Source organism: Microcaecilia unicolor, chromosome 4 (assembly GCF_901765095.1).
Source record: "Microcaecilia unicolor chromosome 4, aMicUni1.1, whole genome shotgun sequence".
NCBI classification, from domain to species: Eukaryota; Metazoa; Chordata; class Amphibia; order Gymnophiona; family Siphonopidae; genus Microcaecilia; species Microcaecilia unicolor.
This window is the reverse complement of record NC_044034.1, coordinates 348168086-348184367: the sequence shown is the minus strand read 5'-3', so window position 1 is coordinate 348184367 and position 16282 is coordinate 348168086. Positions and strand designations below refer to the sequence as shown.

At 49.6% G+C, this 16282-nt stretch overlaps 1 protein-coding gene across 1 annotated transcript in view; it reads right to left on the bottom strand.

Moving 5' to 3' along the window:
- DYRK1A (dual specificity tyrosine phosphorylation regulated kinase 1A) overlaps nt 1-16282 on the bottom strand; it is a 646342-nt gene that overhangs the window by 348841 nt on the left and 281219 nt on the right. Inside the window, 1 exon segment of the mRNA XM_030202220.1 lies at nt 5673-5869. Within this exon segment, the coding sequence (XP_030058080.1) occupies nt 5673-5869 (197 nt within the window).

Sequence of the window (16282 nt, the reverse complement as noted above, 5' to 3'; positions counted from 1 at the left end):
TCTCCCACTTAGCCACCTATCCCCCCTTCAGTCCGTTCAGAACTCTGCTGCACGTCTTATCTTCCGCCTGAACCGAAACACTCAAATCACCCCTCTCCTCAAGTCACTTCATTGGCTTCCAATCAGGTACCGCATTCAATTCAAGCTTCTGCTACTAACCTACAAATGTACTCGATCTGCAGCCCCTCCCTTACCTCTCAACCCTCATCTCCCCTTACGTTCCTACCCGTAACCTCCGCTCTCACGACAAATCCCTCCTTTCAGTACCCTTCTCCACCACCGCCAACTCCAGGCTCCACCCTTTCTGCCTCACCTCACCCCACGCATGGAACAAACTCCCCGAGCCCATACGTCAGGCCCCCTCCCTCCCCATCTTCAAATCTCTGCTTAAAGCCCACCTCTTCAATGTCGCCTTCAGCACCTAACCTCTACACCTCTACCCAGGAAATCTAGACTGCCCAACTTGACATTTTGTTCTTTAGATTGTAAGCTTATTTGAGCAGGGACCGTCCAACTTTGTTTATTTTGTACAGCGCTGCGTAACCCTAGTAGCGCTCTAGAAATGTTAAGTAATAGTAGTAGACTGATCACCCAGCCCAATGACTGCAACAGAAAAATGACTCTGTCGGTAGCCCTGTGGCTTTTCCGAGCCAAATCAGCCCGAATCAACCAGTCGTCCAAGTAAGGATGACCCCTGATCTCTTCCTTTCTTAAAAACGTTGCCACAACCACCATGACCTTGGAGAAAGTCCGAAGAGCTGTAGCAAGACCAAAGGGAAGCGACCTGAACTGGAAATGATGTCCTAGGACGGCAAAGCGGAGAAACCTTTGATGTGGCTGCCAAATAGGAATGTGAAGATAGGCCTCCTTGAGGTCCAAAGCCATGAGAAACTCTCCTGGCTGACCCGCTGCTACCACGGACCGCAAAGTTTCCATGCGAAAATGACACACCCTCAAGAACTGATTTACCTTGCGGAGATCAAGAATGGGTCGAAAGGAACCTCCCTTTCGAGGTACCACAAAATAAATGGAATAACAACCTGTCCGAATCTCGGAAGGTGGAACAGGAACAATTTGCCCCGAGATCCAGGAGGGAATGGATAGTCTCTTGCAGAGCTACCCACTTGGCCGAAGATACACAACGGGATTCCAAGGAAACGTCGCCTACGGGAGAAGAAAACTCTAGCTTGTAACCGTCTCTGATAATACCTAAAACCCAAATTTCTGAGGTAATGTCAGTCGACCTCCAATCTTTGGAATGGAAGAGTGAGCCTGAGCCCCATCATTGTGAAGGACGCCCCGCAGGCCCGGGACGCGAAGAGGAGGCTGCAGAGCACTTATCACTGCAAAAGGAAGAACGCTGCTGGAAGCGGCTCTGCTGAAAGTTAGGAGCTGGCCGACCAGGACGATAACGGCGTACCTCTCTGAACCGAGATAGAGCAGAAGAAGACTTAGAAGAGGGTCTCGCAGCAGACTGAGTTCTATCCTCAGGGAGGCGTTGACCCTTCGAGTCACCCAAATCCTTGACAATCTTCTCTAAATCTTCTCCAAAGAGAAGTCTACCTCAGAAAGGAAGCCGAGTAAGTCTCTGCTTAGGAGGCCAAATCCGCCGACCAATGGTGCAGCCACAGCAGGCGGCGAGAAGAGACCGTCAGAGCCATAAGCTTAGTTGAAGAGCAAACCAAATCAAAGGGAATCAGCTAAATAAGCCAACCCAGATTCCAAACAGGCTGAAACATATTCTAAACGAGAACCTTCCTCCAGGTCTTGCTCTTGCGCCTGATAAAGCCAACTAAGGAATGCCCTGGCTGAATATGAACTACAAAATAGATGCCTGAAGAGCCAAAGCAGACACCTCAAAAGAGCGTTTTAAAGAAGCCTCTAGGCGACGGTCCTACGTATCCTTCAACGCAACCCATCATTCGACTGGAAGAGTTGTCGTGACTGCCGTTACTAAGTCATCCACAGTCGGAAGGACATACTTGTCCGCCTGATCTGAAACCACCAGATAAAGGCGAGACATTGCCTTGTCTACCTTAAAACTCCCCTCAGGATCAGACCATTGAGCAGAAATGAGCTCCTGAATAGCCTCATGAACTGGAAATGCCTTAGAAGGCTTACGGGTACTGGTCATCTTAAGATTCACCGAAGAGGAGGACGTAGACTCTGGATCAGCAATGTCCAAAGCCACCAACGCATTGGAAATCAGCGAAGCTAGCGCATCCTTATGAAAAACCCGTACCGCAGTAGGGTCATCAGGCTCTTCCTGTTTCAATTCCCCTTCCTCAAAATCTTCTGTCCTAGAAGGATGAAGGGAGTCCCCTGACAGAGCAGCCAAGGAGGGCAAAGAGGACCCAGGTCCCAAAGAAACTCCCTCAGAAATGGAAGCAGTTCTCCTCCTCTTAGAAGGGAGAGAATCCTGAGCAGATAATAAATGCTCAAATCCTGCCTCCGAGGAATGAACAGGGAGCACAGGAGCTTGAGTAACAGGGTGAGATGCAGCTTTCTTTAACAGGAAAGCTTGGTGTAACAACAGAACAAATTCAGGCGAAAACGGATCCCCAGAGCCCCCAGAAACGAGACAGGAATCCATAACACGTGCTGAAGCTGAAGGAAGAGTCAGCCGCCAGCAATGGCTCCGAAACCGCCATCAGCTGACTGGCGGGAGCCGTGTCGGCAGGGAGAGACAAATTGCAGCGTGGGAAGCCGACGGTTCTCCTACGGCCACATCAGCCGGAACAGACTTGGAGCAACCCGCTACACAAAGCCCCGCTGCGGATCTCTTTTTACCGCAGCGGTAGCAGCGTTTGACAACTTCGGAGGCCATAGCGAATCGCAGCACGAGGCAGAGGAGAGAAAAAAAAAAATCAAAGCACTCACCCCACGCTGAAAACGACCCTCCCTCCAACCAACACTGACAGGACAGCTCAAACAGAGAGCCGGAGTTCCCACTCTGTCCAACAACGCTGAAACTGTCTCTCTTTCAATTTATTTATTTTAAACACAGGTCCTGAAGCTGCTTCTCCATCAAATCCTTTTTTTTTTTTTGTTTAAGGTGAGGAAGGTTACAGAGGAAAGCAAGCAGACAAGGAAGAGAGACCGACGTGGGACATGAGGTGAGGCAGGGACCCCCAAAAGAGGTATGCCGCCAAGGATGACACCAGTGCCAACCGCCCCCACACTCAACGAGCTAGCAAACAGCAACCCAGGAGGAGTCACAAAGCAGAAAATACAGGCGCTGGTAAGGAGACGTCCACCACCTGCTGGAGATAGAGATATACTAGCTTACAGAGGGGCTGGTAGTCCAATACCACTCACTGAAGTCAGTGATCTCTATCTCCACCTGCTGGTAGACGGATACAACCCACCAGTTGATGGAGTCATCTGCTGCCTGCGCTAAGGAATTTTTAGTTTTCCATCAAGGAAAGTTGCTTTTGCACATTTTCCGGACCAAGATTCAGAAATATGAGATGGCAACGAGTCTACTCTGTACCAGTAGCAAAGAACAAAAAATATATAAATAAAAATAAATGCATTAATAGGTGAACAAAATCAAATATAACAATATCCAGATGATATACCGTATTTTTCAGACTATAAGACGCACCTAGGTTTTAGAGGAGGGAAATAGGAAAAAAAAAATTTTCCTTTTTCCCTCCTCTAAAACCTAGGTGCTCTCAGTGGCCATTTTGAATCTCGCCGAGACCGTCAGGCTGCATACAGGAGGATGGAGAGCAGCGCGCTGGGCAGGAAAGAGGGGGCTCTTTCCTGCCCCGACGTCACTAGACCACCAGGGAAGATCGCGTGACGTGAGTAGGGAGAAGTGGTGACAGGGCCGGGGGGAGGGCGATCCCGAACTCAAAGGGTGGGCGGCCGGCCAGCCAGCCAGCCAAATCTACCTTCGGACTATAAGATGCACCCCCCATTTTCCTCCCAAATTTTGGGGGGAAAAAGTGCGTCTTATAGTCCGAAAAATACGGTAAGTAAAAGCCAATCAAGATTGCAATGCTTGTGGAGGGGCCCTTTAAGGCTATGGATCAAGTGTAGCACTGCTCATGTGAAACAGTATGTAGATAACAGAGTTTGATGAACATATGAATTGATGTTTAGGTTAAAACATACTAAATGATTCTGACAGAAAAACAATTTGGCCCATTTCATCCGCCCACCTGTTATCTGGCTACTGTCCTATCACAGCTTCTACTCTCGGTCTTGTCCCTCCATGTTCTTGACACTTAAAGTCCCCTTTGTTTCTGTCCCTAGTAGGGATGTCATTTTAAGCTTGAAACAGGAAAAAAAATGAAATTTTGTTTATTTCTGTGTCAAACATATGCACTCTACAAAAAAAAAAAAAGTGTGCACTTTGAGGAGTACACAGCATTTATGACACTGCTCCAAGATGAGGGGAGGAAACTAAAAAGTTTATGAGTTTTACACCCCTACACCCTAGCATGCTTAAATTATCCAAGGGGCTATTTTACCAACGCATGCTTACTTCAGGTTAAAATTATATTCTGCAGGGCACGCTGAGCACACACGCTACCCATGTGCTAAAAATAAAAACAATTTGGGGCTGAGGGGGGCATGTATGTACTAACCGGTTAGTGCACGCTAACTGATTATTAATTCATGATTAGCACGCGAGTTCTTACTAACTACAAAATAGGTGACAGTTAAGTGGGCCTAGAAAGGTTGCCATCATCTGTTTTTTTTTGTTTTCTTTGCTGTACTTCATAACCACCATGGAGTAGTAATCTTCATTTGCTATACCACTTAACCCCTGATGCAGCCATTGTGTGGGCGAAACATGGCCTGTGTCGGGCACTTTGAGCATTATTTGTTTTCATATTTTTAAAAATTTTATTTTACAAACCATCTGATATGCTCAGTTTTCATTACCATATTAATTACAATTATGGGATCAATAAAATATTCTTGCAAATCTTAAATTTAAGGGAGTGAAATCATGGCTAAACTAAACATGCTGCCACTGAAGAACACGGGTCCCTCCAGGTTCAAACATGCCAGGCCTTAACATGAAAGATTTAGTATTTCAGTCTACTGAAAATGGTATGTTTTATTACCAGACAATAAGCTGGACTGAGCTTCTAAAGCTTTTGGTGACATCTAAAAAGCAAAAATTTCACAATTCAAATTATAAAAGGCAAACATTCTGAAACACATCTTACATCCAGTGGTGTCATATGTTTCTCCAATGCAACTACAGCAAATCTTCACAAGCAGTAAAATAAGTTCATTAAACTACTCGTCTACTTTAAAGCCTTTGAGCAAAAGATACTGTGCTAGAAAATTCTAGAAAACAAATCTTAAATTCACAAAAAAAAAATGCTTGGTAGCCATTAATGTGCTATAATTTAACTGATGAACCTGAATTTTAAAGCTGGAAATGCTTTTAGAAAATTCTTTCAAAAGGACAAGCATACCTAATACAAATATTAAAATTAAATTAATGATAGCAAAAATATACAATATAACAAGAGAGAGGGAACGAAGTCCAAACAAAAAAAAAACAAAAAAACAGCACCACAGGCCGTGGTGCTGTTTTTTTGTTTAGCAAAAATATACAAGCCTTATTTCTGCCCTGAAATTCTTATGGCGTAAACAGCTACTTTTAAACTATATCCTGAAGTGCCTTTTCAAAAATCACATACCTGGGTTGTCAGAGGTTGTTGGATCTGGTCATTGTAAGATAAGGCAGAAATCTGTTGCTCATTTAAGTTCTGCTGACGACGGTCACTATACTGATGTGAGTGCGACATCGGTCCAGCCATCTGAAGGCCAGCAGCATGGAATGAAAATGATGGAGCAAGCCGTACCGATGAAGGTTTGCATGCTGAAGTCTCTCCTCCTAAAAAATGTTAAGATTTCAGTACAAAATAATCTATTCAACATTTGCTTTTAGTATTTATTCTCCTTTCAAGCTACCATGTTTTCTTTACACATATCTCATCTAAACCCCTTTAAAACCTGGAAATAAAAAAAAAATACATTGTAAAATTAAACTGCACTATATTGTAAAGCCTCAATTTCAATAAGAAAACCACTGCAGACCAATTCTATATTAGTTGAAATGTATTAAAACAATTTCAGCATCTATACAAGTTATTCTTTCATGGCAACATGACCGCCCAGTTTTAAAGCACCATTCCAATAAAGCAGCAAACAAGTGGACGCTTTGAAAGTGTTGTAAGGGAAGAATGGAGGGGATTCTAGGGCCTGTAAGGCTATTAAGCACTCACACTTTTTGGGCTAAAAAAAAATCCCATCTCCTAGACGTAAGTGCTGCCCTAGCGAGCCAGCACTATAAGATTCAAGTAGCTTCACCAAATGATGCCAGCTAAGCCAGCATTTCACCAATGCCTAGTCAAAAAACAAACTAGTAAGCTAGTGAGTAAAGTATGAAGGAACTTTTCTGGTGAGGCTTGGAATTTATTCATAAAGAGCTGTTGGCCATTATCACCATCAGTAATTCAGGGTGATCGCAATTTGAATTTACAAAACATCAAAGATTCAACTGTCATTTTTTTTTCTTAGCTGTAAGCAGTCTGGATGTAAATTACAATAATTCAAGTAGTACACATCAGATGGATTTTATTCTTCTATTTCAGAACAAGTGAGGTGATTTATTAGTCAATAATTGTGTAGGTTTATCCTTAATTTGGTCTGATCACTACTTCCTGGATTTTGCTACTTTGATACCTGCGGGTATGTCAAAAAAAGAAGCAATAAACTATTAAGCATTATTCTACAGACAGGACAGATTAATGTACACCTTGGTAAACTTGGTATACATTACTACTTACTACTACTACTTATCATTTCTATAGCGCTACTAGATGTACGCACTACACACTTGAACATGAAGAGACAGTCCTGCTCGACAGAGCTTACAATCTAACCAGGACAGACAAATAGGACAAATAAGGGAAAAGGACAAATAAGGGATAAGGACAAAGAGTAGCAAGATTCCAGAATCCAAAAGAGTTATAAGATTCCAGAATCCCAAAGAGAAGCAAGATTCTGGAATCCCATTAGTAATGGATTTAGTAGCAAACTACAAAGTTAGACTGCCATACTGTAGTATTATTGAAAAACTAGTTAAAAAAGGCCCGTTTCAGACAGAAATGAAACGGGCGCTAGCAAGGTTTTCCTCGGAGTGTGTATGTTTGAGAGAGTGTGTGTGAGAGTGACTGTGAGAGAGAGACAGATTGAATGTGTGTGGTTGCGTGTCTGTTAGAGAGTGTGTGTGTGAGATTGACAGTGTGTTTGAGTCGGTATGTGAGGCACAGCGAGAGTGTATGAGAGTGAGAGAGTGTTTGAGAGTGACTGTGTGACACATAGTGAATGTGATCCAGTGTGAGACATAGCATGTGTTGTAGACAGTGTTTGAGTGTGAGAGAGACACTGATTGTGAGAGAGTGTGTGTGAGAGATAGTGTGTTTGACAGAGATACATCCCCCCTCCCTCTCTGTGTTTGAAGGACCCCCTCCGTCTGCCTGTGCCACTGTGTTGTCGCAGGACCCCTCATCTCCCTGTCTGGTCAGTTCCCCCCCCCCCCCCTCCCTCCTCTTAGGTCTCCCTGCTGCCCTCCTTTCAGGGCTGTGGATCCCCCCTCAGTCTGTGCTGTGAGGACCCCATCCCCCCGCCTCCATCTGTGGTCTTCCGGCTCTCATCCTCCCCCTCCTTGTGCCTGAACTGTTGCTTAGCCTTTGGCAACTGTAGAGACAGCTGTGCAGGACCTCCTCTTCCAACCCCCTTGTCATGTTTGTAGAAAAAGGAAAGAGGAAAAAAGAGGAAATCTGCTAAAATTTTTGTAAAAAGGAAGAGGGGCACTGCAGGCAGCGACCCACCGGCTGTCAGCTGTACAAGTGTAAACAAAACCAAAGGAAAAGGAGTTTTGTGCTCACTGTTGAGTCCCAGCTGCTTGAAAGGAGCGGAGGGGAGGGTGAAGAGCAGGAGTGGACTTACTCGGCCAGAAGAGAAGCGACAGCTCCTGCCCTCGTGACTTGCACATTCAGCTGCGAAGGCCACCGGAGAAAACGGAGGGAGGAGAAACGGATGCAGAAGTCCTCCAGCACATGCGCACAGCAAGGCGAGGGATGTGACAGGAGAGGTTTGCGTGCGGGCAGGTCCCGCGACGGCAGCTGTTTTATTTTGCCGTGTGTGTAGGGGCCGCAGCTGATGTTGGATGGAGGGGGGGAGCAGCAACGACCTGTGGTGGAGGGTTCAGCAGTGTTTGTGTCGACCTTTGGGGGGGGGGGGGGGGGTGGAGGGTGTTAGCCGTTGCAAACCAGACTTTTTCAGGCTGTTGGTGACGGGGGGGGAGTTCTGTTGTGTTGTTGGCGTCCGCGTCCAGGCTGTCGTGGCGTGTTTTGGGTCCGTGCTGCCTGTCCTTATGCTTTGCGGGGCAGTGGCGAACGAGGGTGCGCTATGTGCTTGGTGGGGAGGGACTTGGTGGATGCGCCGAGGGGGGGCACTGACAGATGTTTCGGAGGCAGGGGAAAGAGTAGGGAAACACGCTGCGCCTGTTTCCCTACTCCTCCCCCTGCCTGTGTGGCTCGTGGTGTTTTTTTTTTTGTGTCTGTGCTGGAGACTTCGGTGTCATTGCTCCGCCCTCCACGTCATCACGCTTGACGTGTGGGCGGGGCAGACACTCATGGGAGAAAAGTGATCGTTGGAAAAGTGAGGCTTCATTAGAACGTTGGAAGTGCATTTTATATAGAGAGATAAAGAAAAGTCAGCATTTAGAACACCAATGGCAAACAACGGGAAACCCTAAACTCAGATGTAAATGATGGATACACAGTAAAGAGCATAAATAACATTCCTGAGGCTAAAATATATATATTATTCTAATCTACAGATGTCAAAAGAATGCTAGTGAATGATCTAGGATTGCTCATAATGTAAGTAAGTCTACTGCAGCTACAGCATCATCATCTGCTTTAATTTCGAGTAACAAGATTTAGCTATGTTTTTCTGTTCTAAAGTGGCCATGCTGTGTGGTGAAGAGATTGTTAATATAGCCTTGATTTTGAATGATTAATTACATCAGAACTCCTGAGTTAAAGATTATTTAACATTGATTGTGTTTTAAAGATTTCTCTCCCAGTCTCTTCAAAAGAGCTTGCAATGTAAATCTGCTAAGAGTGACTGACTGTCAACTGGACCTATGCTGGGGGCTTCTGTTAATTTGCCTAAGGAAACTTTACGATGGCAACACTGTATATAAATTTGGCTTTAGATGAGGATTTTCCATCCTCATTGAGGGGCCCGTGCAGAAAGCCTTGAGGTAGAGACCGTACTTTATCGCAAAATTAGAGGCAAAAAACACCATGGCATGCTATAATCAATGAGCATGCAAATTACTGCTGCGTTAAAATTAAAGCAGTAATCCGTGGTTCATTGCTAAATGTGAACTTTATTGTCCGTACCGGACTGGTGACCGGCTCAGGCACTGATAGGAAAGGTTGATATTTAAAGGGTATGATACATACCTGTAGCAGTTGTTCTCCGAGGACAGCAGGCTGATTGTTCTCACGACTGGGTTGACGTCCGCGGCAGCCCCCACCAACCGGAAAAAGCTTCGCGGGACGGTCGGCACGCAGGGCACGCCCACCGCGCATGCGCGGCCGTCTTCCCGCCCGTGCGCGACCGCTCCCGCCAGTTGAATGACAAGCAATAAAGTATAAAACACAACTCCAAAGGGGAGGAGGGAGGGTAGGTGAGAACAATCAGCCTGCTGTCCTCGGAGAACAACTGCTACAGGTATGTATCATACCCTTTCTCCGAGGACAAGCAGGCTGCTTGTTCTCACGACTGGGGTATCCCTAGCTCTCAGGCTCACTCAAAACAAGAACCCAGGTCAATGGAACCTCGCAACGGCGAGGAAACAACAGAAATTGACCTACGAAGAACAACTAACTGAGAGTGCAGCCTGACCAGAATAAATTCGGGTCCTGGAGGGTGGAGTTGGATTACACCCCAACAGATTCTGCAGCACCGACTGCCCGAACCGACTATCGCGTCGGGTATCCTGCTGGAGGCAGTAATGAGATGTGAATGTGTGGACAGATGACCACGTCGCAGCCTTGCAGATCTCTTCAATAGTGGCTGACTTCAAGTGGGCCACCGACGCTGCCATGGCTCTGACACTATGAGCCGTGACATGACCCTCAAGAGTCAGCCCAGCCTGGGCGTAAGTGAAGGAAATGCAATCTGCTAGCCAATTAGAGATGGTGCGTTTCCCGACAGCGACCCCTAGCCTGTTAGGGTCGAAAGAAATAAACAATTGGGCGGACTGTCTGTTGGGCTGTGTCCGCTCCAAGTAGAAGGCCAATGCTCTCTTGCAGTCCAATGTGTGCAACTGACGTTCAGCAGGGCGGGTATGCGGCCTGGGGAAGAATGTTGGCAAGACAATTGACTGGTTAAGATGGAACTCCGACACCACCTTCGGCAGGAACTTTGGGTGAGTGCGGAGCACTACTCTGTTGTGATGAAATTTAGTATATGGAGCATGAGCTACTAGGGCTTGAAGCTCACTGACCCTACGAGCTGAAGTAACTGCCACCAAGAAAATGACCTTCCAGGTCAAGTACTTCAGATGGCAGGTATTCAGTGGCTCAAAAGGAGGTTTCATCAGCTGGGTGAGGACGACGTTGAGATCCCATGACACAGTAGGAGGCTTGATAGGGGGCTTTGACAAAAGCAAGCCTCTCATGAATCGAACGACTAAAGGCTCTCCAGAGATGGCTTTACCTTCCACACGATAATGGTAAGCACTAATCGCACTAAGGTGATTCCTTACTGAGTTGGTCTTGAGGCCAGACTCTGATAAGTGCAGAAGGTATTCAAGCAGGTTCTGTGCAGGGCAAGAACGAGGTTCTAGGGCCATGCTCTCACACCACACGACAAACCTCCTCCACTTGAAAAAATAACTCTTTTTAGTGGAATCCTTCCTAGAGGCAAGCAAGACCCGGGAGACACCCTCAGACAGACCCAACGCAGTGAAGTCTACGCCCTCAACATCCAGGCCGTGAGAGCCAGAGACTGAAGGTTGGGGTGCAGCAACGCTCCGTCGTTCTGCGAAATGAGAGTCGGAAAACACTCCAATCTCCACGGTTCTTCGGAGGACAACTCCAGAAGAAGAGGGAACCAGATCTGACGGGGCCAAAAGGGCGCTATCAGAATCATGGTGCCGCGGTCTTGCTTGAGCTTCAGTAAGGTCTTCCCCACCAAAGGTATGGGAGGATAAGCATACAGGAGGCCGGTCCCCCAATGAAGGAGAAAGGCATCTGACGCTAGCCTGCCGTGTGCCTGAAGTCTGGAACAGAACAGAGGCAGCTTGTGGTTGGTCTGAGAGGCGAAAAGGTCCACCGAGGGGGTGCCCCACGCTCGGAAGATCTTGCGTACCACTCTGGCATGGAGCGACCACTCGTGCGGTTGCATGACTCTGCTCAGTCTGTCGGCCAGACTGTTGTTTACGCCTGCCAGGTATGTGGCTTGGAGGAGCATGCCGAACCGACACGCCCAACGCCACATCCCGACGGCCTCCTGGCACAGGGGGCGAGATCCGGTGCCCCCCTGCTTGTTGACGTAATACATTGCAACCTGATTGTCTGTCCGAATTTGGATAATTTGACAGGACAGCCGATCTCTGAAAGCCTTCAGTGCGTTCCAGATCGCTCGGAGCTCCAGGAGGTTGATCTGCAGATCCTTTTCCTGGAGGGACCACAGACCCTGAGTGTGGAGCCCATCGACATGGGCTCCCCACCCCAGGCGAGATGCATCCGTCGTCAGCACTTTCGTGGGCTGCGGAATTTGGAATGGACGTCCCAGGGTCAAATTGGTCCGGATGGTCCACCAGAGCAGTGAAGTGCGACAACTGGTGGAGAGGCGGATGACATCTTCTAGATTCCCGGTGGCTTGGAACCACTGGGAAGCTAGGGTCCATTGAGCAGATCTCATGTGAAGACGAGCCATGGGAGTCACATGAACTGTGGAGGCCATATGACCCAGAAGTCTCAACATCTGCCGAGCTGTGATCTGCTGAGACGCTCTGGTCTGCGAAGCCAGGGCCAAGAGATTGGTGGCCCTCGCTTCGGGAAGGTAGGCCTGAGCTGTCTGGGAATTCAGCAGCGCTCCTATGAATTCCAGAGATTGAGCTGGCTGGAGATGGGACTTTGGGTAATTTATCACAAACCCCAGCAGCTCCAGAAGTTGAATAGTGCACTGCATGGACCGGAGGGCTCCTGCCTCCGAGGTGTTCTTGACCAGCCAATCGTCGAGATATGGGAACACGTGCACTCCCAGCTTGCGTAGGTAGGCCGCTACCACCACGAGGCACTTTGTAAACACTCGTGGGGCAGAGGCGAGCCCAAAGGGCAGCACACAATACTGAAAGTGCCGTGCGCCCAGGCGGAATCTGAGATACTGTCTGTGAGCTGGCAGTATCGGGATGTGAGTGTATGCGTCCTTTAAATCCAGGGAACATAGCCAATCGTTTTTCTGAATCATTGGCAGAAGGGTGCCCAAGGAAAGCATCCTGAACTTTTCTTTGACCAGGAATTTGTTCAGGCCTCTCAGGTCTAGGATGGGACGCATCCCCCCTGTTTTCTTTTCCACAAGGAAGTACCTGGAATAGAATCCCTGCCCTTCCTGCCCGGGTGGTACGGGCTCGACCGCATTGGCGCTGAGAAGGGCGGAGAGTTCCTCTGCAAGTACCTGCTTGTGATGGGAGCTGAAAGACTGAGCTCCTGGAGGACAATTTGGAGGCAGGGAGGCCAAATTCAGGGCGTATCCGCACCGCACTATTTGGAGAACCCACTGGTCGGAGGTTATGAGAGGCCACCTTTGGTGAAAAAATTTTAACCTCCCTCCGACCGGCAGATCGTCCGGTACGGACACTTGTAGGGCGGCTATGTTCCCGTGGATCCAGTCAAAAGCCCGTCCCCGGCTTTTGCTGTGGAGGCGCAGGGGGCTGCTTAGGCGCACGCTGTTGACGAGAACGAGCGCGCTGGGGCTGTCCCTGTGCCTGACGAGGCCTTCGGGCCGGCTGGTTGTACCTACGCTTTGCAAAAGAATAGGGTGCAGCCTGCCGTGCCCGGGAAAAACGCCCACCCGTGGGGGCGGGTGCTGAAGGCGCCCGGTGGGAGAGCTTGTCGAGAGCGGTTTCCCGCTGATGCAGTTGGTCCACCATCTGCTCGACCTTCTCACCGAAAATGTTATCCCCCCGGCAAGGGACGTCAGCCAGTCTCTGCTGGGTGCGGTTGTCCAGGTCAGAGGCACGCAGCCATGAGAGCCTGCGCATCACTATACCTTGGGCCGCAGCACGAGATGCCACGTCACAGGTGTCAAAAATCCCCCTGGACAGGAACTTTCTGCACGCCTTCAGCTGCCTGACCACCTCCTGATAAGGCCTGGACTGCTCCGGCGGGAGCTTATCGACCAGGTCCGCCAGCTGTTGCACATTGGTCCGCATGTGGATGCTCATATAGAGCAGGTAAGATTGGATGCGGGTCACGAGCATGGAGGACTGGTAGGCCTTCCTCCCAAATGAGTCCAGAGTGCGAGACTCCCGCCCCGGGGGCGCCGAGGCGGTATCCCTCGAACTCCGTGCCCTCTTGAGAGCAGAATCCACGACCGCTGAGTCATGGGGCAACTGGGGCCGCATGAGCTCTGGGTCAGAGTGGATCCTGTACTGGGACTCTGCTTTCTTGGGAATGGTGGGATTAGTTAATGGTCGCACCCAGTTCCGGAGCAGCGTCTCCTTCAGGACATTGTGCAGCGGTACCGTGGAGGACTCTCTAGGTGGTGATGGATAGTCGAGGACCTCGAGCATCTCGGCCCTCGGCTCTTCCACAGAGACCACGGGAAAGGGAATGCTTATAGACATATCCCGCACAAAGGAGGCAAAGGAGAGACTCTCAGGAGGTGAGAGCTTCCTCTCCGGTGACGGCGTGGGGTCCGAGGGAAGGCCCGTAGACTCCTCTGAGGAGAAATATCTCGGGTCCTCCTCTTCCCCCCACGAGTCCTCATCCTCGGTATCGGACATTAGCTCATGTAGCTGAGTCCGGTACCGGGCCCGGCTCGACGTCGAGGCACCGAGGCCTCGGTGTCGTCGAGCGGTGGACTCCCGCGCCGGCGGGGACGGAGCTCCCTCCATCGACGTCGACGGGGACTCCACCTGCGTGGCTGTCGAGACCGGCACCGCAAGCGGCGGCGGTTGTCGACTGCCCCGGCGCCGGGCTAGAGCTCGCCGGCGCCACAGTCATCGGCGCCGAGGGCGCAAGCACCCCCGGCGCCGGCACAGCCTGGCGCATCAGCCCTTCCAGGAGCCCCGGAAGGATGGCTCTGAGGCACTCGTCCAGGCCCGCTGCCGAGAAAGGCGGTGGGGCCGGTAAGGGTGTCGGTGCCAGAAGCTGCTGGGGGCCAGGAGACGGCACCGAGGTGCCGGAACCCCGACGCGTCGGTACCTCCACCACCGACGGAGATCTCTCCTCTCTGTGATGACGCTTCGGCGTCGACTCCTCGTCAGGCACCGAGGGCTCCCGGTGACGGCGCTTCTTGTCCTTCTTCCGGTGCACGTCACCGGTGCCGGAGGGCATGGAGGAGGAGGAGGTCGATCCCCCTCGGTCTCGAGGTACCGGGTCCGACAGGGTTCGGTCCCGTGGCTCACGAGTTGAGGGAGTGACCGGGGCCGACTGCCCACGCGGTCTCTCTACCCCACTCTCGCCGGCGGACCGGCGGGCCGACGGGACCTGTTCTCCTGGGGTCGCTGCCATCGGTGCCGATGTCTCGGGCATCGATACCGGTACCGAAGAACCGGCCTTCGATACCGATGCCGTCGAGGTCGACGTCGAGGGGCCGGCGCAAGTTCCAAAAGACGGTCCCGCAGAACTTGCCTCGCAACCTGAGTCCGTTTCCGGAGACCGAGACACAAAGCACACGACTTGAGATTGTGCTCCGGCCCGAGGCACTGGAGGCACCAAGCGTGGGTGTCGGTCTGCGAGATCGGCCGGCCGCAGCGACCACACTTTTTAAATCCACTCGGGACCTTCGAGGACATCGACGGAAAAATCGCGTCGGCGAAGTCAAAGTCGGCAATGGTGGCTAAAATCACACCACGAAAATTGAAACCGACCGAGCGGCCACTAGGCCGCAACGAGGCGTCCCCGCTAGAAAGCGAGGAAAAGGGAGGAGCGCGTGCTCCACACGCGCAAAATTCTTTTTTTTTTTTTTTTTTTTTTTTTGGATAACAAAACGAAACGAAAGAAGAAGAGGCCGAAAAGGCCAAGAGCGACGACCCGCGTAAACGCGGTCGAAAATTCCGGCGGCTGAAACGAGAGAGTTGCAAAAACACGACTCTCTCAGTCGCGGAAAAAAAGTAACTGGCGGGAGCGGTCGCGCACGGGCGGGAAGACGGCCGCGCATGCGCGGTGGGCGTGCCCTGCGTGCCGACCGTCCCGCGAAGCTTTTTCCGGTTGGTGGGGGCTGCCGCGGACGTCAACCCAGTCGTGAGAACAAGCAGCCTGCTTGTCCTCGGAGAAAAAATAATACACAAGCATAATCAATCCAGGGCACAGTGGTAGGCTTGGACGACAGAAAGGGTGCCACCAGACACCCATTATTTTCAACCAATACTTCTATACTGCGTCTGGCCTGGCAAAATAATTCTCACATACAACGCATATGAAAAACTTTTTTTTTTGGTGCATGGCTATGGAATAGCTAATGACTGCATTAACATGCATTTTAATGCACGTTAATGCGGTCTGATTGGTTTCCATGTGAGTTAACACCCATGCTAAAAAGATTCCTGCAATGCCCAGCTGATAAAACCAACTTAAAGACATAACAATGTTTTCTGCATTGGCCCCCGAGTGATGTCAGCTTAAATCTTCTCTTTTAAAATCTCAGCTGTAGATCCTAATCAGTATGTTATTGGCCAGGAGAAAACCTACCATTTCATGCAAAACTGCTAGAAGCAACATAGCTGCTTTTACCTTTCAACTTCAGCAGTACAATCATAATGAGGAGACCACATCCCTTAAAGCAGTTTGGCAAAACATGATTCATAAAAGCAGAAGGTCTCCAGGGTTTTTATAAGATAAGTCTTCTGCTTTATTTATATATTTTGATGATGAAAACATTTGAAAACTGTTTTGATACAGATCGGTGGTGGGCAACCTCTGTCCTCAAGGGCTGTAACCCAGTCGTGATTTCAGGATTTTCCCAATGAATATGCATGAGATGATGGATA